Consider the following 24,167-nt stretch of genomic DNA (forward strand, 5'->3'; position numbering starts at 1 on the left):
TGTGAAAGCAATATGTTATTTTCCATGCGATATCTGCCCATATCACAGCCTGTCAGATATCAGGCGTGAAACCTGCCGTGTGAATGCATGCTAAGGGTACGTCCACGTGGGCCGAAAGGCTGAGGCATTTCCACTTCCAACACAGCCAAAATCTGCACCAATGGTTTGGATTTTAAGCTTTTTTTTTTTTTGGATGTGGAAATTCCGCAACATTTGCGCGAGTGCGAATGTATCCATAGGATACATTCCTATGGCCGTATGCGTACTTTGGCCCATGAACACAACGGGCTGAAATACGCGGATCCCTTGTTTTTTTTTTCTGCCTATCAGCAGTTTTTTTTTTTTTAACAGGCGTACGTACGCAGTGTATTTACACACGGAAAAAGGTTACTGCGTATTTACGAATGTCCATTGATTTCAACATGCTATTACGGCGGACATGCTGCATTCTTTTTTTTTTTTTTTTATTCGTGTGGCTTTTGGCCATTGAAACCGATACACTCTATACACAACGTATTGCGCAGCGTATTTACCTTTGTGTGAATGAGCCCCTATATTGATTCTTGCTATGTTTGAGGCTCCCAGACCCAAGTGGGAAAAATAACGTTCCAACCGACTCTTTATTTATGTATGGGAGTAATTAAAAGCAACACTGGTGCCTGCACCCCAAACTTTGGGTCTCGTTCACACGAACGTATTTGCGCAGCATATTACGCACGCAAATGTTGCGTGAATTGTATGCTATGAGTAGTATTCATTAATTTCAATGGGTTCAGTCACATAAGCGCATTTTTTTTCATTTCAAGGGTTGAAAGCCGCAGGTTAAGGCCCAATGTCCACGGGCGGATCTGATTTGTGGAATCTGCGCAAATCAAGCCGCCCATAGCGGTGTCCGCACGTGAATTAAAGCATCCAGATTTGTTTTGTGGACCTTTTGGTCTGGAAAACAAATTACAGTATGCCGCATTTCAGTGCGGTTACTGCATGGACGGCTTCCATTGAAGTCAATAGAAGCCGCCCGTCCACAAATTCCACGGGAAGCAGGAGTTTGAGAGGAAAAAAAAGTACTGCGCATGTGCGGCGGCACACCGGCTGCCACTTCTCCACACATCCGCAGTGGAGAAGATAGACCCGTGCTGGGTAAGCATGACCCTCGGCCGCGGGCAGGGTTGGATACGGCTGCGGGCTCCCATCCGCCTGTGCCTATGAGGCCTAAATAGGCATCTTGCGGATTTGTTGCGCAGTCTCCGTAGGGCTTGTACCGCCACTCATTCCTTGACACGTCACTTTTTCATGGGGATCGGTGTTTGACATTCCGCAAGTAGATTTTGTCCAGTTACAGGGCTGAATCTGCGTGTCGATCCGCGGCAGAAAAGTCGCAGTTTTCCAGGCTCGATGCATGTGGGAAACTCCGCCTGTGCTCGCACCCGCGGCAACGTTCACGATGAATTGTGCCATGTGACCATCTCATAAGGGCTAATTCACACGCGAGCATTGGCGTAGCATATTAAACACGCATTCTTTCGGCACGGAATACGGAGGTAATAGAACCCATTGATTTCAGTTGGTTCGTTCACTTGAGCGTATTTTTTTCAGGTACTGTGCGATCGCGTGAAAAAATACCCGGCATTTCCGATATTGGAGTGTATTACACATCATAGAAGCTAATGAAATTAATGGACGTGCGTAAATATGCGGGAACCCTGCTTGCTCGTGGCGTTCTCACAAAGTGCGATTTTTATTTTATTTTTTAAACCGTACATACACTACATATTTACGTAAATAAAGACTGCTGCTAGGCAGAAATGTGGACTTCAGTACGTGAATCTGTTCCATATTCATGGATCAAAATCCGCATACCCCTGTAAAATGCAAAAATCCCTCATCGTTGTCTCCATGTGAAGATGATTCGGGATGGATGCTTTAACAATTACGGGACACCTTTTATATTTTCTGCGCTAAGACAGTGAAATGTGAATACGTCGTAAGAGAACTCAGTAGCTGCACTCATATGTAATATCTACTGTGCCAAATAACAAACTCAGCTCTGTTACACTAGCAACGCTCACAACCACTGGAATAGCGCCATCTTTTGGTTATATATATTATGTAACATCGTTATCCGTTTCAGTGATCTTCCTCTTCAAACAACACGCCTTTAACAGGAATGATTTATTCTTAGCGCTGAATATGTTTATCATGACGATTTAAACAATTCTTAATCGGATTTAGAGCAATCTCTAAAAATCCGACATCTTTCTCCACCAGCTAGGAGTACCAATATGGCCGCTGCGTCGACGTCAATCGCGTCCAAACTCACGTGATCGTGCCTTGCTTCCTGATTGGTCAGTTTTAATAGCGTCTGCCGTACAAGTGTTCTTCTCAGTGATTGGTCACATTCAGCCGTAAATGTTCTTCTCAGTGATTGGTCACATTCAGCCGTATGTGTTCTGCTCTATGATTGGCTGGGTTCTGCGGCGTCTCGCTGAAATGTATTCTACTTTGTGATTGGTGGAGACGCGGCAAAGTCGCAGTGATTCATGGGAGCGAGAAAACATGGCTGCTGAGCCGACTAAAGCGGAGATTCAAGTGGTGTTTAAGCGGCTGCGGGCGGCACCTACCAACAAGGTGAGCCGAGGGCGGTGCAGGGCTCCGGGACTGTATGCAGGTGCAGGGGCCCGGCTGACTTCCAATGACTGAAGCTTCCAGTCCCCTATAGCTGTAGTGGTACTACAAGTCTCAGCACGTCCAGCCACAGCATGCTGGTTCTTGTAGTGTTACTGCCCCCTTGTCCCAGGTGACATTGCCTCATCTGTCATTGTCTGCAGTTGTCAGCCGGCTTTCCTGGATTCTGCTAGTAGATTAATGAGATTGACCATTCAGGAGCCCAGAAAAGCGGAGGGATAACCGAGAAGTCGTATGGCAGGTCACCGAGTGGAGAAATGGGCCAAAAGAGTAATTAAAGGGGTCGTCCGGACCTCATTACAAGAGCCAAAGAGGGGCTGATGCTAACGGGGACATGTAATACTACATCTCCCCTGTAGGGGGATCTGATCAGGTGATGGCGGCCTCCGCTGGACGTGTGGCGATCAGATGATGGTGGATCCCGTATAAAAGGGGTTCTCCCACCACCGGATGGGTGATAAGTAATCACTGGGGTCCGATAACACCCATAAAGGGGGATTCCGGGTATTTACTATTGATCATGGGGGTCAGCCCGGGATCGAGAGCGGCCGACCCCCATGATCAACAATCGATCCTGAGGATAGATCATCAGTAGTAATTACCCTGAACCGCCTGTAGAAGGGTCTGCGAAGCGACGGTGTCTCCAGGCCGCCCTCACACAAGTGTGTTTAAATTGCTTATTACGCCCGTATAATATGCGGTGCATCGTGGTGAAGAGCCTCCTGCGTGCGCCGCTGATCATGTGATTGTGCCAGATCTTGCCTCAGCGATTGAGTGACGATCAGATCCTCGTGTCGTTCATCACCTCTTCTGCGGGTACAGAGGATTGTCGCACCGACGGGTTGAGATGGCGATGTAGCGGACAACCGCGCCAATGATGCCGCTCCGAGCAGCTGATGACTTACTGGCCCTTTCTCATGGGAAACCAAATCCGCAGATCAGAGCGGATTTTGATGCAGAATCGCCGGCAGGTTTTAAGCCATTTTCAATTCTGCATCGAAGCTGCAGGCGGCCCGAGGACCTCTGTGCGCAGTTTACCGCGGTGCGTTGTGCGCCTGTTCTGCGTGGAGGGTCCCCTGGAGGTTGTTAAAGGCTGTGCTCTTCATATAAAAGTGCGCGGACGTTTAAGGCGGTTCCCGGGACTAAACAGTTGATGGCCCACCCTCAGGATAAGGCCGGGCTCACAGCGCAGATTAGGATTGTGGATTTCGCGATCGCCGTCCGCGGTAAAACGCGAGCATTGGAAAGAATGCTTCTTCATGGATACGAATTGTGGATTCCACACGCGTAAGAAGAATCGCAGCATGGATTGTTTTATCGCGGACGGCCCACGTTGCAGTCAATGGATGCGAGTGTCTCCTCCCCCCCCCCCCCCCTCGCAATTAAGACGCTCATGTGTATGAGCGACGGAAACCCTCACAATTTCAAAGGAAAATAGATACCATGTTTCCCTGAAAATAAGACCCTGTCTTTTATATTTTTCCCCCAAAAGAGGCACAGGGTCTTATTTTTAGAGGGTATCTTATTGTCGCCTAGCAGGCGCCGTCTCGGTCCCTCCCGCTGGGCTGCGGCGCTCCTGCAATGCTGCACTTGATGAACAGTGAATGGCTGTGATTGGCTCAGGAGCACTAGCTCAGCCAATCAGAGCAATTCTTTTGCTAGAAACAGGATATTCAAGCCCCATCACAAAGGAGAGATGCTCCGTCGGCATTGCGGACTACACGGAAGCCTGCCAGAGACCAGCGGAAGGGACCCGGACGGCGCCTGCTAGGTGAGTATTGTTCTCTTTTTTTCATGTAGTGTAGCTAGGGCTTACCTTCGGGGAAACACAGTAGGAATGCCGGCTGGAGAGGGGAGATATCTTTCTTCCATGCGGACAATTATGCTGTGCGTAGCATACAGCCATGCTAAAAAAAAAAAAAGTGCTCGCATCCGCGTTTGTTTACGAAAGGCAATTGTGAATAATCACAACCCATTTGTGTGAGTCCGGCCAAAGTCAACAGTTGATCAGCCGGGACCCCAGTAGATCAGCTCGCTGAAATAATGGCGGCTCTGGGGTAAGTGCCCGACACATCATCATACACTTTGTAGTGGCTGTGGGGTAAGTTCCTAGTGGCGATGTCTGGTGCCCACCTGCTTTTAATGCTGCCTGAGGGTAGGAATTGTAGATTCTGCAAGCGGAAGAAAAATCGCAGCATGCTCTATTTTACCGCACGTATGGGCTGCACTGATCGCTATGGGTGTGTTTGATCCGCAATGCATACGCAATTAACAGTGTGTACGGGCGCGGATTCATTCGTACGCATGTTGCTAGGAGACCAGATACAAATGGAATAAAGAAAGCGGGAATTTGCGGGCCAACAATGCAGGACGCTCTGAGGGGGGCCGCTCACCATCCAGCCTGTCTGCAGCCCTCGCTTGTTCTTCTGCGCTCCTCCACAAGAAGAGGGGTTTTGTATTGCGTCCAACAATAAGTAGTATAAACCAGCCGAGCCCAGAGAGAGCAGCATCCTGTCCTGAAGGCCCCCAGAGCAGCGCTCACCCCGACAGCAGAAGGGAATGTCACCTGATAGATAGAAGGGGTTTCCAGGGGGCAGCTTCCTGATGTCATTCCCTGCCGTGTCCGTTCATCTGCGTGGATGATGTGCTGTACATACAGAAAGCTGCACGCATTTGCGACCATTTGCAGTTTGTTTTTGTGATCATTCGCAGGTCTTCCGCTGTGGGTATCTGTACCGTACACGGGAGCCACCGGGCCTGACGGTCAGCGATAACTAATAGTAAACAATGTTTTTGCATTTTATTCTGGGCGATTGATTATTGCCCAATTTTGTTTGTTTGCATGAACTTTGAGCGCCAATGGTCCCGTGTAATGTCCCATAAAGTTCTTCTTGCCTCCCCCCTCCTGAGAGGACAGGGGGATTACAAGTGTCTCCAGGAATGAATGGGAGCAGATCCCTCTGCTAGACTGGTGTCTCTGGATGAAGATAAGACATTATGTGACAATAGACCTCTGGGAAGGCATAATGTTGTGTAATCCTCAGTGATGGTAATCAGAGGGAGGAATCACTGATAAAACTATTTAGTGCTCATCTGTTCTATCCCTTTGAAGGCCCTCTTACACACGACGATATTCGCTCAAAAGGCATCTTTTGATCGATAATCGTTGCGTGTAAACGTGCCCATCTTTCACTTTTTTTGTCAAACTATGACTTTATGTTCGGCATAAAATCCATCATTCGGCAGAAGAGCTGATGGCAGGGACTTCATGCTTTGTTCTCCGCGGGGAGTGCTGATAACATTGTCTCAGCTGTCAGCTCTGCGGTAGAACAAAGGGAATGTATTTTTTTTTAATTCTACGGCATAAAGAGTGAACGCCTTACAGTTTTTTTTAATTTAATTTTTTTAAAGCGCATAGCGATAGCACGCCTTTCCTGTTCTTCGTTTTTGTGACTGTTTCACAGTCGCATTTTGTGACACATCCAGCACTTGCCATTGTATCTACTTCAAACCTGAAAACCCAGTTTCCTTCTGTATGGCAAACACCTAATTTTGACAGTTGCCAGGTTTTGGCGTGGCTTTATCCACACCCACCCGCTCTCAAAGGCCAGTTCACAAATGCGCACGCCCTGCGAGGAAAACAATCCCCCTGTAGCTTTAAATGTAAACCCTACCGAGCGTCACACTGGGTGATTGAAAAGGCGACCCTTTCATGAAAATCGATCGGTGTAAACACTCATCTTTCAAAAAAAAAAAACAGTCGCTCACTATCTGGTGGGTCAAGCAAACTTTAAACTAAATTAGTTTTGTGTAAATGTACCTTTAGCAATGTATTTGCATAAAGTGCTAATGGCTTTAATGGCCATTAACACTTCATCTTCATTTGCATGTAAAAGGACCTCCAGGAGTTGTCTGTAGAGCCCAGTGTGTTTAAACACCCTCCGAGCTCTGCAAACAGCTGCCGTCCCGTCCGACTGTTCTCCCCGCGGCTGCCGGCCCCGTCCGACTGTTCTCCCCGCGGCTGCCGGCCCCGTCCGACTGTTCTCCCCGCGGCTGCCGGCCCCGTCCGACTGTTCTCCCCGCGGCTGCCGGCCCCGTCCGACTGTTCTCCCCGCGGCTGCCGGCCCCGTCCGACTGTTCTCCCCGCGGCTGCCGGCCCCGTCCGACTGTTCTCCCCGCGGCTGCCGGCCCCGTCCGACTGTTCTCCCCGCGGCTGCCGGCCCCGTCCGACTGTTCTCCCCGCGGCTGCCGGCCCCGTCCGACTGTTCTCCCCGCGGCTGCCGGCCCCGTCCGACTGTTCTCCCCGCGGCTGCCGGCCCCGTCCGACTGTTCTCCCCGCGGCTGCCGGCCCCGTCCGACTGTTCTCCCCGCGGCTGCCGGCCCCGTCCGACTGTTCTCCCCGCGGCTGCCGGCCCCGTCCGACTGTTCTCCCCGCGGCTGCCGGCCCCGTCCGACTGTTCTCCCCGCGGCTGGTATAAATGTGCCGCGGGGAAAACATCCTGCAGTCTTTTGAAAGATGAGCGATACAGGAATGAACGATCATTTGTGCTTGGGTACACAGAGGTAAGGAGCACTGAGGGAGATGCCCGCTGTTGGTAAGTGGCTGTTGGCATGGGCAGATTTGCTCATGTAAAAGAATAATCCCGCAAAGTCTGTAAATTCCTACAAAGCGGGTCGATTCTAAAGCCGGCAGATGTCGGGGTTCATGTAGTTGGATTTCAACCGGCCCATCTGGTTTCCTAAGGAGATAAGCCGCCATTGGGGTTATCTGTCAGCGGCTTTCTCCCCTGTTGAGAGCACATGAACACTTGGCTGGGCGGGCGGCTAGTAGTTGGCCAAACGAGCCTTCAGACAATCTCTTGTAGCCGTAATGCTTCCTACAAGTTCCTTCTCGCCGTTCTCATGCGGATGAAGAACGGAGAGCTCAGACTCCCATTCTAGTGATCTGCGGGGGCCCTGGCAGTGGATGCTCAGGAACTCTGCAGTTTAACCCCTCTCCACCCTATAGATGGTCAGGGCCACTCCGGGGGGGGGGGGGGGGGTGTAATTATATATTATAGCTGTGGAATCCTTGGGGCGTCCGTACCGTACATCTGCAGCAAATAGTTCCCATAGCATGCTATGATAAATCTATTCTCCCTGCACACTTGCAGAAACCAATTGCTGTTTCCACAAGCGGAGGAGAAATTGCTACATGCTCCATTTTTTTCGCAGATTCCGCACTGATGGCTTCCACTGAAGTCAATGGAAGCTGTCTGATCGGCGGCCCTTCTGCAATGACATAGTGGAAAGGCTGCAGGTTCCACGTCATCGCTGGGCGATAATGCGGGAAAAGCAGTAGTTTAAAAAAAAAATCCGTACTACGCATGTCCGACGGCGAGCCGTACAGAAGAAAACAAAACTAACCAGGTACGCGCGGACGCCACCGCTGGCAGAGCCGGAATCCACATGCGGAATTTGGTGTATGCAGGGGGCCTTATAATACCGTGTTTCCCCGATAGTAAGACACCCCCGATTGTAAGACGTATCGGGGGTTTCAGGGGGGTCGGCTAATATAAGCCGTACCCCGAAAGTAAGACATATGTCTTACTTTCGGGGAAACACGGGGGTATTGCCGCCTCCCTCTCATCTACCGTAGCTGCACGCCGCCTCCTGCCCACTTCCGCGCCGCCCCCCTCTCCATACGTCACCGCGCCGTCCCCTGCACTTGTCACTTACCCGAATCCCGGCGGTCCGGCGTCTTCATACTCACCTGCTGAAGATGGCCGCCGGGATCTTCTCTCTCGGTCCATTGCCGATTCCAGCCTCCTGATTGGCTGGAATCGGCACGTGACGGGGCTGCGCCGGCTCCATGGAAACGAGGACGCCAGCAACGGAGCAGGTAAGTGAAAAACTTCTTAGAACTTCTGTATGGCTCATAATTAATGCACAATGTACATTACAAAGTGCATTAATATGGCCATACAGAAGTGTATAGACACAATTGCTTTCGCGGTATAGGTCCAATATAAGACATACCCCGAAAGTAAGACATAGTGGGGCTTTTGGGGATAAAAAGAAAGTAAGACACTGTCTTACTTTCGGGGAAACACGGTAGAGGGGATCACAGCTCATCCTCCTGTCTGTATTCTCGTGGGCCTTATAATAGGAGGACGAGCTGGGATCTCCTCTGTCTATATACTTGTGGGCTGTAGCTTATTTAGAAGACTAGAGAAGCTAATGATAACTAAACTGCCCCCCTTCCTGCAGAAAGAAATGGTACAGCTGTGCCGATGCAACCTGAGATATATGTGCAAGTGATAAAGATGGGGGCTGCACTGCAGGGAAAGGGCTGGAATACACAGAGGAGAGCGCCAGGGACGGATATGTGTTTTCCCCGGAGTGGCCCTTTAAATGTGCTAGGTGGGAAACGTCTATTCGGCTCCCGTCACACTAGTTTCTGCTCTCCATTCCTTCCTGCCTGTGTATTATGGGGCTTACAGGAGCTGACAGATTCCCTTTAAGGTACAATTATAAGCTTACAGGAACTGACACTTTGAGTCCGGGGGGTGTAGTACATTTACCTTCCTCGCTGTGTGCTGCCACTGAATGTACCAGGGGTGACTGCATGCATCGGATGAGCGGCCTGGTTCTCACAAGTAGTCTGACGGATGCGTTTAGCTGTGAGTTTCAGAGGGGAAAGAAGGATCGGGCCCTTTGGGTTTCACGATGTCCAATGCTTTGTGAGACCAACCCCTGCTCGAGGTGTCCGGCCGTGACTGCTTCCCACTTCTCTGAGAACACAGGAGGTTGGGAGGAATGACTGTCAGATGATGAAGTGGAGTCCACGGCTCACCAGCAAACACTACAATATTGTGATGGTCATTGCTATGTAAATACTTAGCTTCCGCTACAGCCGGTACAAGTCGCTGTGATTGTGTGAGTACAGTTTATGCTGCGGCTCCCATATTAACTCTCTCATCCTTTGTCTTTCAGTCATGCTTTGACTGCGGAGCCAAGAATCCTAGCTGGGCCAGTATCCCCTATGGAGTGTTTCTATGCATCGACTGCTCTGGCATCCATCGGTCTCTGGGAGTCCACCTCAGCTTCATCAGGTCAGTCCATTTCACGCAGGTTACCCACATTGTAGACCCTTTCCAATCTGATGTCTAACCTCATCCCAAAATAAATAAGAACTTGGGTGTGGGCGGGTTGGCAGGGACACTGGATTGGAAAGGGTTAAAAGGGGGAAAGCCTGCTGTGGACAGCCCGAACGGGGCGCAAAAATGAAGAGGATTAACACAGGGGTACTGGAAGCCTCCTGCTCACCTGCTTTTTAACAATTCTGTACCTGAACCCATTTCACAGTCATACCCTCCATTAGATTAAAGGGCTATTCTGGGACGTCAACTACTGATGACTTATCCCGAGGACAGGTCCTCAATAGTCGATCAGTGGGGGTTCACCACCCTGGATCTCCGACAATTAGCTGATCATGCAGTGGTGCTGCACATCCACATTGGTCAGCAGGACTGGAAGTGTAATAGACGGCTTCACCTCAATTGACATCAATGGGAGCAATTCCTCCTATTACACTTCTGCAACTGACCGACAATGACTATGTCCAGCCCTGCTGCATTCACAGCGGTCAGAGGAGGAGATCAGCGGGGATCCTGAGCGGTGGACCTCCATCGGACAACTATGGATGACCTTACCTGAGGGTACGTCATCCATGGTAAAAGTCATGGAATACCCCTTTTAAGCGGTCTCGCAAATGCTTGTCTGTAGCAGGAGCGCATCATTCATGGGACATGAAAATCATTCTCAGCAGCACATATTCTGATGAAATTGGGGGATATTCTACTAATAGTGATGAAACAGCATGGCGGATGTTCATCCTTTATACTTCCTGGATTGGCCTGTGTGAAGGCTGGACAAACAAGCGCTGATCAGATTGCGCCGTGTAAAAGCACCTCTGTGCTGATCATTATTGGAGAAGTGTTTTTCATTGCAGGTCGACTGAACTGGATTCCAACTGGAGCTGGTTTCAGCTAAGATGTATGCAAGTTGGAGGCAATGCCAATGCAGTGAGTATCTCTAATGCTACGTACCCCATGGCTCACCTGCCATTGTGTCAAATGTCACTTCTTTTGTTTTTGCAGAGTGCTTTCTTCCATCAGCATGGCTGCACCACCAATGACACCAATGCCAAGTACAACAGTCGCAGTGCTCAGATGTACCGAGAGAAGATCAGGCAACTGGCCTGCTCCGCCATGTCTAAGCATGGTACTGATGTGAGTGCTCTAAATGGGACATTCTTCTGAAGTACTAAAGAGATGGCATGTCTGGTTTTTTTGTTAATACGGTGTCAAGAGATATTGTCATCGGGTCCATGCTCTCCGAATCATGGGCAGCATGAACCCAGAATAGACGCCTGTTGCCCCTGTGGGTGTTTTATAGTGAAATGCTGCAACATTTCCGAATAAAATGCACTATGACATCTGACTCGGAGCCCAAATGGATAACCGATCTTTTATTATAACTGTGTAGTGTTATCCCTCAATTACTCTTCCTGGAAATGTTAATACACAGATGCCAGTTTACATTCTTTTGTCACTAGGACATATCCCTGCACGCTCTCACACTTTCGAATTAGTATTGACCATAACATCAGGCTGTGTAGGCGCTCATCCTATTGACAAGGGAAATGATAAGTAGAGATGAGCGAGCATACTCGTTAAGGCGATTTATTCGAGAGAGCATCGCCTTTTTCGAGTACCTGCTGGCTCGCCCCTGAAGATTTGGGGGGGCTGCAGGGGTGAGCGGGGGGTTGCGGAGGGGATCGGGAGGGGGAGTGAGAGAGAGATCTCTCTCACTCTCCACCCCGCCCCCTCCCCCCCCCCCCCCCGACTCTTCAGGGACGAGCCAGCAGGTTCTCGAGTAAATCGCCTTAACGAGTATGCTCGCTCAGCTCTAATGATAACCTCTCATTACATAAATTCAGCTGTGTCTGAATGAAGAATTCATTTTTTTTCCAGCTTTGGGTTGAGGGGATGAATTGCCCTCTTGCAAACTCTCCAGAGAAGAAGGATTCTGACTTCTTTGAGGAACTGACCCAGGTATGTATGCCCTGCCAGTCTCTATGTATATAAATGCCCATTAAACCATATAATCTGTATATACTGGAGGAGGTTGTATTATATGGGCTGAATGTGTTCATAGGCATTTGTCATTGCTTCACCTTACACAATAACTGTGGTTTATAAGTAAATCCATTGCACTTTGTATCCCATAGCCCTCCGGCTCCTGGGAGGCATCACCAGTTGTAGAACAAGTACCGGAGGGCATCCAGCCGGCAGCAAAACAGCCATCCAGTGACCCTGCCAGTATTGAAACCCCATGTGAGTGTTTCCCCACCTTGTGATTTAAGATTTCTCATCATGTTCTACGCTCCTCATCAGTTTCTCCTTGTAGGTGTTGACTCGGGTCCAAATGTTGACAACCTGAGCACGTCACCAAAAGCAATAATAGGTAGGTGCTTCCCTTGTTCACTGTTAGTTCTTACAGACTTAAGGCCCCCACACACAATAGACTGGTCATACAGCCAAGACTATTTTGGTGGGAACAGACAAGTCTCGTATGCATATGGGGACCTCTCAATTTCCTCCAACAGATAATGAAGGGGGATCGGGCATATTGAATTTCAATGTCCGATCTTTTGACCCCCTTCCCATGGATAGGCCACTGTCGTGTTTTGTATAGGAACAATGGAAAAAGGCAAAGCCAATGAATGCTTGGCTGAGCCAGGAGAGAGTTTTAAAGTTTGCATGGTTCCTAAAGTTGACCAGCAGACTTGTGACGGGTAGGTTGCTGCTCTGTCCTCTCCTTCCAGTGTTTCCACTTAGACTGTGTACCCTCCTCATATTCCATACATCTGCTGTATTTTCGTACATGTTCTTCTCTTCCTCAGACCTGGCCATGTGCCTTTCAGTTCAGGAGCCTTCCCCCAGCACAGGTGACCAGATGGTGACTGGCTCGCTCTGGCTGCTGTGTGCTTGGCATGTAATGTTGTACTTCAAGCGACTCTCGGCACACAGACAAACAAAGATGGCCACACCAGCTTCTCTGACTGCCTGATACACACTGTACATTAGTATGCATCATTAGTCTGACACTACACCTGCTTCAATTAACCAGTACCGGCCAGGTAGAGCAGCATGTAGTGTCTTAGACTACCAATGCATACTCCTGTGCATCAGGTAGTCAGAAAAATGATGCCGCCATGTTTTTGTCCAGGACCGGAGGGTTGCTTTCAGGTGTCAGACCCTCTAACTTCCTATTGATGACTTTGCAGCTGCAGTATGTATGCTTGATTGCTATGGATTAGTGACAATGAATTACTGTCACTGGTGCAAAGTTGCCCATGTGTGCCCATCTTGTTCCGCACAGCAGGATGCCTCACTATGGACATACGTGTCAGGGTCTTGCAGTACTAACCTATATCTATTTTCTGGCATGGGGTTCACTGCTGTGCTCTGCCACCTTCTTACTAACTCCAAGCCCAGGTACATTAAGTTCTTTTACCTTCTTTGCTGCTTTTTTTTTTTGTAGAGGTGAAACCATCTCTCATTGGAAAGAAGAAACCTTCTGCTGCCAAGAAAGGGGTAAGTACCCATAGGTTGGAGGGGATGCAGTTCTGCAGAGTGGTTGTATGGTCCTCACACCTTCTTCTTTTACAGCTCGGGGCAAAGAAGGGTCTTGGTGCCCAAAAAGTGAGCAGCCAAAGTTTTAGTGAGATTGAGAAGAAGGCGCAGGTGGCAGAAAAGTTGAGGGAGCAGCAGGCTGCTGAGCTCCGGAAGGAAGCAGAGGAGTCGCTGTAAGTATTTGTATGTACCCAGTCATCTTGCTGTGTGTAGGCAGGTAGATGTCACTGCTTCACCCTACCTCTCTGTCCAGGGTCTCCTCCATGAGGTTGGCTTACCAAGAGCTCCAGATAGATCGCAAGAAGGAGGAGAAGAAGCTGCAGACCTTGGAAGGAAAGAAGAGAGAACAGGCTGAGCGCTTGGGTATGGGCCTGGCTTCCCGCAGGTACGTGTGCCTAACCTCATCCTGTACTAGATACATGTGCACCTTTTATTACTTATGCAGATCGAGGCACCAAGCTCTAGACTTAAGGGTCGTATCAATCTCCGTTTTCAAGATCTCTGATTAGTCCATAAATAGAAATTTTCCTGTTCACATTTCAAGAGCATCTGTTGGTTATCTGACATATCGGTTTTAGTAAATGTTTGTATTCCCTCTGAAAAACAAACTTTTCCTCTACACTGTACTATTCCTGTGTTATTCTCCCTGGGAATGTATCACTACATTGACAACTAACTATTCTTCTTGTCAGTGGGGTGTGTTCTACAGTCTGACACTACTAACACTTATTGTAGGATCACAAAACATTGAAAAGTGGAATTTACTCTGCGGTTGTCAATGTACTCTTACATTTCCAGGAACAGTAAAGGAGGAACGTCACAATGCAGAATTCTAATAAGGCTCTCAAACATTAAAAGGATTGTACCAGAATAGACTTCTTACCTATCCATAGGCTTGGTGAATAAAAGTCAGATTGGTGGGGTGAGACCCCCGACCAATCCTGAGAACCGGGTCCAGTCTCCCCTTCTTACTGTGGGTTCGCTGCACTCCCTGCTGATGCACATTGCTATCTCCGCCAGTCGCACTGAAAATGAATAAAGTGGCAAAGTGCTTATACTCGGCTTATCCATCAGCTCTATTAAAATGAACGGGGCAGTCGTGCATGTGCAGTTTACTGCTCCATTCAATCCGACGTCACTGAAAGTGGGCACTGTGACTAGAAGAAGGGGGACACGGGACTCCCGTACTCAGGATCGGTGGAGATCTCAGAGGTGAGACCCTCACTGATCAAACTTTTATCACCCATCCTATGGCTAGATAAGTCTATCCTTATACAAGCTCTTTAAGTGCGTTACCATTTTAATCTCATTTTAAATCTAATGTATACTTTTTTTTTTTTCCCCCCCTTTTATTTTTTGTCCAGCTCCATCTCGCACTCTGTGCTGTCAGAAATGCATGTAATTGAGCAAGAAACGCCTGTTGCTACTAAATCCTCCCGGTCACAGCTTGACCTCATGGAAGATGCCAGCTTTACTTCTGGTCCTCCTAAGTGAGTGTTTTTATTTTGCTACTCTCTGTGAAGTGTCTATATGTCACCATTTGGTTGTAAATTAAAGTGACCCACCAGTCCTGGGCAAACAAAGCTGACTGCACTGCTTCTCTGACTACCTGATGCACACTATGCATTGGTAGTATAAGGCCTCCTGCACACGACAGGGTCTGATCCGGCATGCGGGATCTGACCCTGTGCCCATCTGGATTCTTCTTTATCTGTACTGCTGAAGTGCCAGCCATTGCACATGCGCAGAACAGATCATGCCGCACCGTCGCTAGGTAATGACGCAGATCCCACAGTCTTTCTGCAATGATTATCGTGGAAGGGCTGCGGGACGGACAGGGAAAAACCGCACAAATGGAGCATGCTGCGTCTTTTTTCTGCCGCGATCGGAAATCACAGTTTCCGCTTGTGTGCAGGAAGTAGCGGTTCTCCATAGGAGGCTATGAGCAGTATTTGCTGCGAAATCCAGAAGCAGCTGTTCGCTCCGCATTCCGCAAATCAAATCCACCCATGTGCAGGAGCCCTAAGACTGGGTTCCCATGGGACGGAAATCCAGCGAGATTTCTACAGCGGAAAGGCTGCTTCAAAATCCATACCATGTGGTGCGGGTTTGAAGCGGCCTCTCTGCCTGTATTCTGCTGCCGGAGTCTCTCACCATAGAGAGAAGAGAGCCTGCAGAAGAAACGGCGATACAATTGACATGTCGCGGATTTGAATTCGTGGCTTGTCCCAGCGGACTGTCTGCATTGTGTGGATGAGACTTTTGCAAATCTCGCCCACTTTTCTGCTGGGTCTCTGGCCTAAGAATGCCGGCGGAATTTCAGTGTGAAGTCAGCACGAAATTCCTTTGGCAATTCCGCCCCTGTGTGAACCCCCAGCCAAAGACACTACATGCTGCTTATGTGGTCAAGCGGAGGAGGTGTAACCTCTTAGACTAATGATGCATACAAATACACAGTGTGCATTAGATCAGTGGTCCCCAACTTCAGTCCTCAGGACCACCAACAGGTCATGTTTTCCGGATATCCTATGGTAAGAACACCTGTGGTAATGTCTGAGGCACCGACAATAATGACATCACCTGTGCAACACTGAGGAAATCCTGAAAACATGACCTGTTGGCGGACTGGAGTTGGGGAACATTGCATTGGATAGTCAGTGTGGCCATCTTCGTGTGTCCAGGACCCTGAAGGTCACTTTAATAAGAACATATGTAATAGAGTACGTAAATACGCTATTAATAATGCACTTCTGAAAGCTGAATTCTTTCCCCTCTTTTTAGATATAAAGATAACCCATTCTCATTAGGGGAAGGTTTTAGCCCACGATGGGAGACAGAAATCTCAACGTGGGGGTCCACAGATAAGGCTGAGGAGGAGCGAGAGGTGACCATCTCTAGTATTCAACCAGCAAGAGACCGGTGAGTTATCACTCTTCTTCTAGCTTCTGTTCATGTTGGTGCTATAGCTTCTGTGATGGGTCTTCTCTGCCCAGCTGTCTTAAAGTGTAATTGTACTTTCAAAAACCTTGACATTTCAAAAGTTTCGATCGCTGATGGTCCAGGAAATGAGACCCCCACCAATTGCTAAAACGCAGGAGCTGAAGTGCTCATCAGAGTGCTGTCAATACCTGCTAGCTGAAGAGAGGCTCAATGGAAGTCTGTGAGCCAGTCTTCAGCTAGTTAGTAGTGCCAGTGCTCTGAGGGCTTTAGCTGCAGCATTCTAGCAATTGGTATGGATCTCTGCACCCGCCCTACCCCCTCGCCCGCTGATCAAAAGTTTTGACGTCCCTATAACATATTAAGTTTTTTTTGGAAGCACAGTTAATGGCTAATCCGGAGGATAGACCATCAATAACTGGTTGGCTGGTATTTGCCGCTCAGGATCCTTTCCAAACAGATGATTAATCTCCTAATGTCACAGGGGGTACGTTTACCTCTTGATTGTGGGGTTTTTAACACAACTGGATGTAAACGTACCCCCTGTGGATAGCGTGGGGTCAGAAGCTGAGCCCATGCCATCCCGCAGCGGGAGTCAGCTGTAACCAATAAAGACAGCGACACAACCCCCCCCCCCCCTCCTTCCTGCTGTTAACCCCCTACGTGCCATGATCTATGTAGATCGCTGTGTCAAAAAGCTTCACAGAGGGAGAGGACACTCTGTGATTTCATCGGACCTCTACAATGTAATCGCGGAGGGCCGATGGCTTGCTATGGCAACAGGGCGTCCCAGCTTGCCATTGCCTGTGATCACTATTGCAAGCAGTATATTGCAGTCAGACTATTTGAACAAACTTGGGCCTACATAATAATTATAATGCTAATTACTTTACTTAGAATTATTATTTTAGTGCTGACAAATCTCCGTAAATGGGTCTCCTTGTCACCTGTTTGCTGTCCACTATCTATAAAGCAAAGTCCATCTCTAGTAACAGACAGCAAGATATGGATAATGGAAAGCTAGTGGTGTTCTTATGCTGTCCATAGAAATCAATGGGGAGGAGAGACTTGCAGTAATGCTTCTGCATCGGATAGTGTTTGCCATCTCACAGATATTGAAATCCCATCTCTACTGATTACTGCTGTATAATGTCCTTCATGCTGCTGTTACTTATGCGGGGGTGCTACAGATAGAAGATACACTGCACACAAAGGAGAGCAAGATATGCGGAACATAAAAGTAGTGTTCACCTACCAGCTTAGGGAAGACTGAGAATCGGATACGGCCTGGTGAGCAGGAAACTGGTGATTAGAGATGAGCGAGCATACTCGTTAAGGGCAATTGCTCGATCGAGCATTGCCCTTAGCGAGTACCTACCTGCTCGGGAGCAAAGATTCAGCTGCCGGCGGCAGGGGAGAGCGGGGAGGAACGAAGGGGAGATCTCTCTCTCTCCCTTACCCCCCCCCCCCCCCCCCCACGCTCCCTCCCCACCTCTCACCCACGCCAGCAGCCGAACCTTTTCTTCCGAGCGGGGAGATACTTGCTAAGGACAATTCTCGGTCGAGCAATTGTCCTTAGCGAGTATGCTTGCTCATCTCTACTGGTGATACATGTCCATAGAATGGGCAGATCTAGTGGTGGTCCTCCTGTTCACACCCCACAGCTTATTCTGAACAGTCAGGTACACTTCAAGAGAAAATATACTCCTTTTTAGAATTCTTAGCAATTAGTATAATGGAAGGATACTTCATTTATTTATGGAATCTTGTTTGTATCACAGGCCTGCAAATAGGAGAAAGCCAGAGAGCACCCCTGCTCCCGAGTCCAACGAGGCACGCATGAAATTTGCCAGTGCAAAAGCAATCTCCTCCGATATGTTTTTTGGGAGAGAGCAAGACACTGAGGTAAGATTGTTGCTCCCGTTCCCCAAGAACTTCTCGAGAGAAAGGAGTTAGTTGTTGCAGAGCCCACCGGCGGCGGCTTATCTACGGAGAGCAAAAGGATTGGGCGGTTGTAATTCAACAGTTTAACCCTTTCCAATCCAATTTGTATCCTGGTTTTCCTAGGGGGCTTACTCTTTTTTTCTGCCGTTATACAACAGCGCTATATGCTGGCGAAAGCCAGTACTGCATGAGGTGACACGTTGGATAGGCTCCGACAGCAGAGAGGCTGGTAATATACAGTAAGAGAACCCCGACGGACGTCTTCCAACATCGGAACTGTACAGCCTTAAATCATAATGTCTTCAGAGGTCAGACAGTGGATTGGAAAGGGTTAATCAGTCTCTCCCTAAACTAATTGCGTATTCTGTGAATGGAGGATAAATCGCAGCATGCTCTACTTTGGTACGGACTGCGTGCGGACGGCCCCTATTGATGTCAATGGAGGCCATCCGACACGCAGCCCATCTGCAATTAACATTGTGCATGGGCCGTGGGTACCTGCGTCATCGCTTAGCGTCAGCGCGTGAAATACGGCGAGCGTCCGCGGTCATCCGCAATACATATTTTGCAGGGTCACCGGCTGGGGAGGGTCACAGCCGGATGCGGAATCCTGCTCTCCCGTGTGCAGCTGACCTACCTGATGCCCACTCTGTTATTAGTCTGTATCGTTAGTCTAAGGCACTACAGCTACTGTCATTCCCCGCTGCTGCTCAAAGCAGGTGTGTAGTGCCTTACAATAATGATGCATACTATTGCACAGTGTGGATTAGGTTCTAAGTGAAGCTGGTGCAGCCATCTTTGTTTGTCCAGGTCTGGAAGGTCTCTTTAAGTATATGACATCAGGTTTCCCTTCCAGTTCTGCGGCTCCAGACGTTTCTCCTTCCTCAGTTTTCTCAGAAATAGACTTTTCCAAAGGTCTGAGAATCTGATTGTCCCGATTCAGTTGCCAGTGGAATGTATTCATTCATCAATTACCGACAGATGTATTTACTGCGGCCATAGAAATGTGATGGCTGTCTATGTTCTCCCCACGCTTTTGTATTCCTCACACTCTCCAAAAGAGACCGATGCGAGTCATGGCAACCGCTATACAGCCCGCCGACCTCGGTGCGCTACATTGCAGAGCAGATATTCATTCCTTTATATCCCACTCCGTATCCATTAACGTATCTCCATAATAATAATGTTAGTTTGTTGACTCTTCTTTGGTGATGCTGCTGAAATTTCCTTTAGTTGATTATTTAGTTGTCTGTTTTCTCTCCCCTGTCTCATCTTTTACCGTCGGCACAAAGCGCCCCCCCCCACAGGACATTGGTTCATTGATGTGGAAATCACCAGCTTAATGTCCTTGCATGCACCGCCGCTGAATCGTCTCTCCCTCTGCCTTTCATTATATATCAGCATTTGCTCTGCATGGTTGCGCCGATGTTCCCTCAACTGTAACTCATTCTGTAACCTTTCTAGCTGCCACCAGGCAGGAGCATTTATTAGGCAGTGACAGATTTATGACCGTCTCCTCCACCCGCCTCTCCGTACGGGAACTGGGCCATCGGTGCCGAACTGCGGCTTACAGGCTGTTTACAAAGTGAGGAAAGTAGGTTAGGGCTTTATTCGGAGTATTACCCTGTAGCAGAAGGAGGTCGGGTTTCTTCATCAGTCCAAATTATGAAGCGGAGGGGAATCGTGTTCAGCTGTTGCCTTCAAACACTCCATAGAGACCCCTGTTAATTATTTAATTGCTGCAATCGGCCAGCTAATAAATCTGTACCATCAACGTAAATACTGCGGCGGATCGTGGCGGATGCGCATCTTTGTTGGGCTGTGTCCACTAGGGGGTGGTATTTCATTGCCATTTGTCTAATATCTAACACCAACTTACTAGTCGCCCAAGTGTGCGGTTGTGGTTACAAAATACTGTACGTCTAATTGGACATATCGCTGCTATGGGTATTAACCCCTTAAAGACTACTGTTTTTGAGCAGATAACTTTTTTTTTTTTTTTTTAACCCATTTGTTTTTTTTTACATCTATATTCCTCCATGATGTCGTATCGGGTCTCTAGGAGACATTCATGTTTTTTGGGGGGGTGGGGAGTTTGTTTTTCTTCTTTTTTTCCTCAATAGCGGTCCACTGTAACTGGAACCTCCTATAGGAGCAGCATTCATAGAAGCTCCCGTTGCACAGAAAAAAGTGCTTTTGTCTTCTCCTCCAGGTGCTCGACTATCTCCCAGCACTTGACCTGCAGCCGCTAGATTGCAGGAGCTTTAATCTTGTGCTGTAGATTTTACTATCGGCTGGGGTTAAAGTGCTGCAAACCTTTGGTTCTTGGCCCTAAACGGGTTAAAGGGGTTGTCTGTGTTGGATAACCCGGTGTTATTAAAAGGCTTTCCCTATGAACACATGGTGCCTTACTACCAAGAACCCCGGCTGTAAAATGTGGTGGACCCAGCAACCAATGTTCCATTCTCTGCGATGCCATTGTAAGGGAATAAAGCGTGGCACAGTTCCCATTGAAATCAATGGAGGCTCGATTGTACAGATATGTTGGATCCTCCAGAGTGATTAATGCCTGCTGCTAATAATACACGAGGGTCCTGAATAAATATATAGGGTGTAATACGCTATCTTTGGTTCACAGTATGAAGCCAGATCCCGCCTGCAGCAGCTCTCCTCCAGTACTTCCATCAGCTCAGCCGATCTCTTTGGGGAGGCTGACTCTGTAAATCCAGGAGGTAAGGCTAATTTCACATGGGTGAGTGCGATATCGTGCCTTGAAACTCTGCCCAATATTGCGCTCGCCAATGTGCGTCCCCCCCCCCCCCCCGGATGTGAGGCATTTTTGTGTTAAAACTTCCTCCCATCACTTTAGCAAAGTAGTGATCCTCCGGCGGCGTGGCTTTTAGCCGTGGCAGAGGATTGCGGAATGTTTCCATTTGTTTTCAATTGGGTAATGCGTCCTGAAGGAACACCCATAGATGGTACACGCCGCGATTTATTTTCCCACACCGCGTTGTAGGGAAAAAAAAAATCGCTTGTGTGTATACACATATTCAAAAGAATGGGGTTCATATTCGTGCATCTCGTAACGCAGAAATCATGCGTGATTTTTCTCGGCCGTGTGAAAATGGCCTAAGTGTTATTTTACCTAATTCCCCATTCTTCATGAACATATAGTGAACTGGTTTTGTTTCTACCCCCTCAGCTGGTGTTTCTCTGGGTAACGTAATCCCGTCTGCTGACATCACCCACTTTAAGCAGGGAGTCAAATCTGTTGCAGGCAAGATGGCGGTCCTGGCCAATGGCGTGATGAACTCTCTACAGGTGCCACATTTACTCCATCACCTGGATCCACCTTGATTTCCATTGTCTGTTTTTCTCTTTACCCAGTCTGCCTTTTCTTTCCCACAGGACCGATATAGCTCCTACTAAATAGTCGGGAAAGAAGTCGGATTCGTTCTGTGGCATTTTCCCATGGTTTTAGGAAAACGGAGGGGTCAGGAAGGGAGGGAGTAACCGGTCGTCTCTCCAGCTGCTGGCAATGACCCCTTTCTAGAAACCGACGGCTTCAGTATTCCTCTAACACCACGTCCGCTCCTGGAGCATTTCTCACCCCACTTCCACAATGTCCGCTGTCGCTCGTGCCCATCAGCTGCTGCTCCCCTGCAAGGGACGCCCAGAGACTGTGTGCTTTTACCTTGTGTGTTCGTGTGAGATGACGACTATATGGGGGGCTCTTATGTTAACGATGGCAGGGTCTATCTGTATAGCATGTTTTATGACTGCGTTGTAGGCAGGATGAAGCACTGATGTGAAGACGTAAAGCACCTCCTTGTAGAGAAGGAATGACTGTTACCGTCTGGATGAAGACGATCACATCCTGTATTAATCCGTGTGACTATTGTGGTTTTAACATTTTAATCCTTTTGCAAGTGTGGAGCGTGGCGGGATACGAGGGTCACACGGTCCCTGCATGGCGGGAGACACTCCAGAGAGACTGGCTGCATGAGTATTTATTATGTCGTCTCTTGGTGCACAGCTGCCTGTCGGGTGCAAGACTGGGTCTGTAAAGTCTACTTAGTACCACATGCCTCTCCGAATGTTATTTACAGTGTTGACCGGGCAAAAGTGAATAAAGATACTGAGGCACAAGTCGGCTGTGTGTGATATCACCTGCAATAGAAGTGCGGCGTCTGCTAGGCTTATTCTAAGTGAAAACCACAAAGATGGCAGCGTTACCAAAAACTTTGACACTTTTATTGTAGCGCACACAGGGGGCAGTATTGGAGGGGTTACTAGTGGGATGTTACAGGGGTTGGTACTGGGCCATATATTGTAGCGCACACAGGGGGGCAGTATTGGAGGGGTTACTAGTGGGATATTACAGGGGTTGGTACTGGGCCATATATTGTAGCGCACACAGGGGGCAGTATTGGAGGGGTTACTAGTGGAATATTACAGGGGTTGGTACTGGGCCATATATTGTAGCGCACACAGGGGGCAGTATTGGAGGGGTTACTAGTGGGATATTACAGGGGTTGGTACTGGGCCATATATTGTAGCGCACACAGGGGGCAGTATTGGAGGGGTTACTAGTGGGATATTACAGGGGTTGGTACTGGGCCATATATTGTAGCGCACACAGGGGGCAGTATTGGAGGGGTTACTAGTGGGATATTACAGGGGTTGGTACTGGGCCATATATTGTAGCGCACACAGGGGGCAGTATTGGAGGGGTTACTAGTGGGATATTACAGGGGTTGGTACTGGGCCATATACTCTATTTAATATATTTATTAATGACCTGCTAGCAGGATGGTGCAGTAAAATAGCAATATTTGCAGATTATACAAAATTATGTAAAGTAATTAACACAAGAGGATCTGGATAAGTTGGGGGCAAAAAGTGGCAAATGAGGTTTAACACTGATAAATGTAAGGTTCTGCACACGGGCAGAGGAAATACATGTCACCATTACACTAAATGGGAAACCACTGGGGAACACTGACATGGAATAGGACTTGGGGATTGTAGTTCACTGTAAGCTTAACTGGAGCAACCAGTGTCAGGCAGCTGCTGCCAAGGCAAATAGGATCATGGGGGCATCAAAAGAGGTCTAGGGGCGCATGACGAGAACATTGTTCCTCCTCTTTACAAGTCACTGGTCAGGCCACACATGGAGTATTGTGGACAGTTTTGGCACCGGTACTCAAGAAGGACATATCAGACCTTGAGCGGGTACAAAGGCGAGCAACTAAAGTAATAAACGGAATGGGGGGACTACAATACGGCTGAGGGGTGACCTAATAACTATCTATAAATATATCCAGTAATAACAGAGATCTCCCATCATCTATTTATACCCTGAACTGTAACAAGGGGGCGCCCTCTACATCTAGAGGAAAGAAGGTTTCTACACTGACATAGAAGGGGGTTCTTTACTGTAAGAGCAGTGAGACTATGGTGTGCAGTAGGTTTCTGTCTTGGCTAGTCAGAGGCCTATGATGTGGGTCAGGAGGGGTAACCTCTCTCCTTGAGGAGACATCTAGAAGGTGCGTCCTCCTTATTTGCATATATTTCCCAGAGGAGCATGCATGGCCTTAAGTCTCCTCACTCACCTCCTTAAGGAGAGATGATACCTCTCCCGCGCCACTGAAACTGCGGTCATAAGGGGACTGTAATTCAGCGCCTCTTTGTTCTATGATCATCATCTTATAGACTAAGAGAAGTTGAGAAAGTTGATTCTAATCTCCCCAAACTACGTAACTTGTATTTCATTTTATTTCCTTGCTAGTTCTAGGCTACGGCCTCTAGAGGGCAGTCTCACTTATCCCCAGCATTCACCGGGCTTCTAGGTTATATACTTCATGCGGAATCCACACATTCCATATCAAATACAAAGTGTGATCTTTGTCCTTCTGC

The 24,167-nt window shown here is 48.4% G+C and overlaps 1 protein-coding gene across 2 annotated transcripts; it reads left to right on the top strand.

The window, feature by feature from the left end:
• The first annotated feature begins 2,515 nt into the window (after positions 1–2,515).
• Positions 2,516–22,397, top strand: ARFGAP2 (ADP ribosylation factor GTPase activating protein 2). 2 transcript variants are annotated; one of them, XM_066583362.1, is made up of 17 exons: positions 2,516–2,628; positions 9,661–9,779; positions 10,679–10,751; positions 10,827–10,958; positions 11,703–11,783; positions 11,960–12,065; positions 12,139–12,195; positions 12,635–12,679; positions 13,276–13,328; positions 13,404–13,540; positions 13,621–13,752; positions 14,732–14,857; positions 16,149–16,286; positions 18,086–18,209; positions 20,887–20,980; positions 21,451–21,569; positions 21,657–22,397. In XM_066583362.1, the coding sequence occupies exons 1-17, from the start codon at positions 2,557–2,559 to the stop codon at positions 21,675–21,677; spliced, it is 1,629 nt and encodes a 542-aa protein (XP_066439459.1). In that variant the 5' UTR covers positions 2,516–2,556; the 3' UTR covers positions 21,678–22,397. The 2 variants fall into 2 exon arrangements, with proteins under 2 accessions (XP_066439459.1, XP_066439461.1); XM_066583364.1 differs by lacking the exon at positions 12,635–12,679.
• The last annotated feature ends 1,770 nt before the right edge of the window (positions 22,398–24,167 follow it).

Source organism: Eleutherodactylus coqui, chromosome 11 (assembly GCF_035609145.1).
Source record: "Eleutherodactylus coqui strain aEleCoq1 chromosome 11, aEleCoq1.hap1, whole genome shotgun sequence".
Classification (NCBI taxonomy): Eukaryota; Metazoa; Chordata; class Amphibia; order Anura; family Eleutherodactylidae; genus Eleutherodactylus; species Eleutherodactylus coqui.

What these genes read in the sequence shown, in the direction of transcription:
- ARFGAP2 (XM_066583362.1), top strand. Translation starts at nt 2,557, where the DNA reads ATGGCTGCTGAGCCGACTAAAGCGGAGATTCAAGTGGTGTTTAAGCGG. An exon ending in GGGCGGCACCTACCAACAAG is followed by an intron (nt 2,629 to 9,660) that starts GTGAGCCGAGGG and finishes TTTGTCTTTCAG; the next exon opens with TCATGCTTTGACTGCGGAGC. An exon ending in GCGTGATGAACTCTCTACAG is followed by an intron (nt 21,570 to 21,656) that starts GTGCCACATTTA and finishes TCTTTCCCACAG; the next exon opens with GACCGATATAGCTCCTACTA.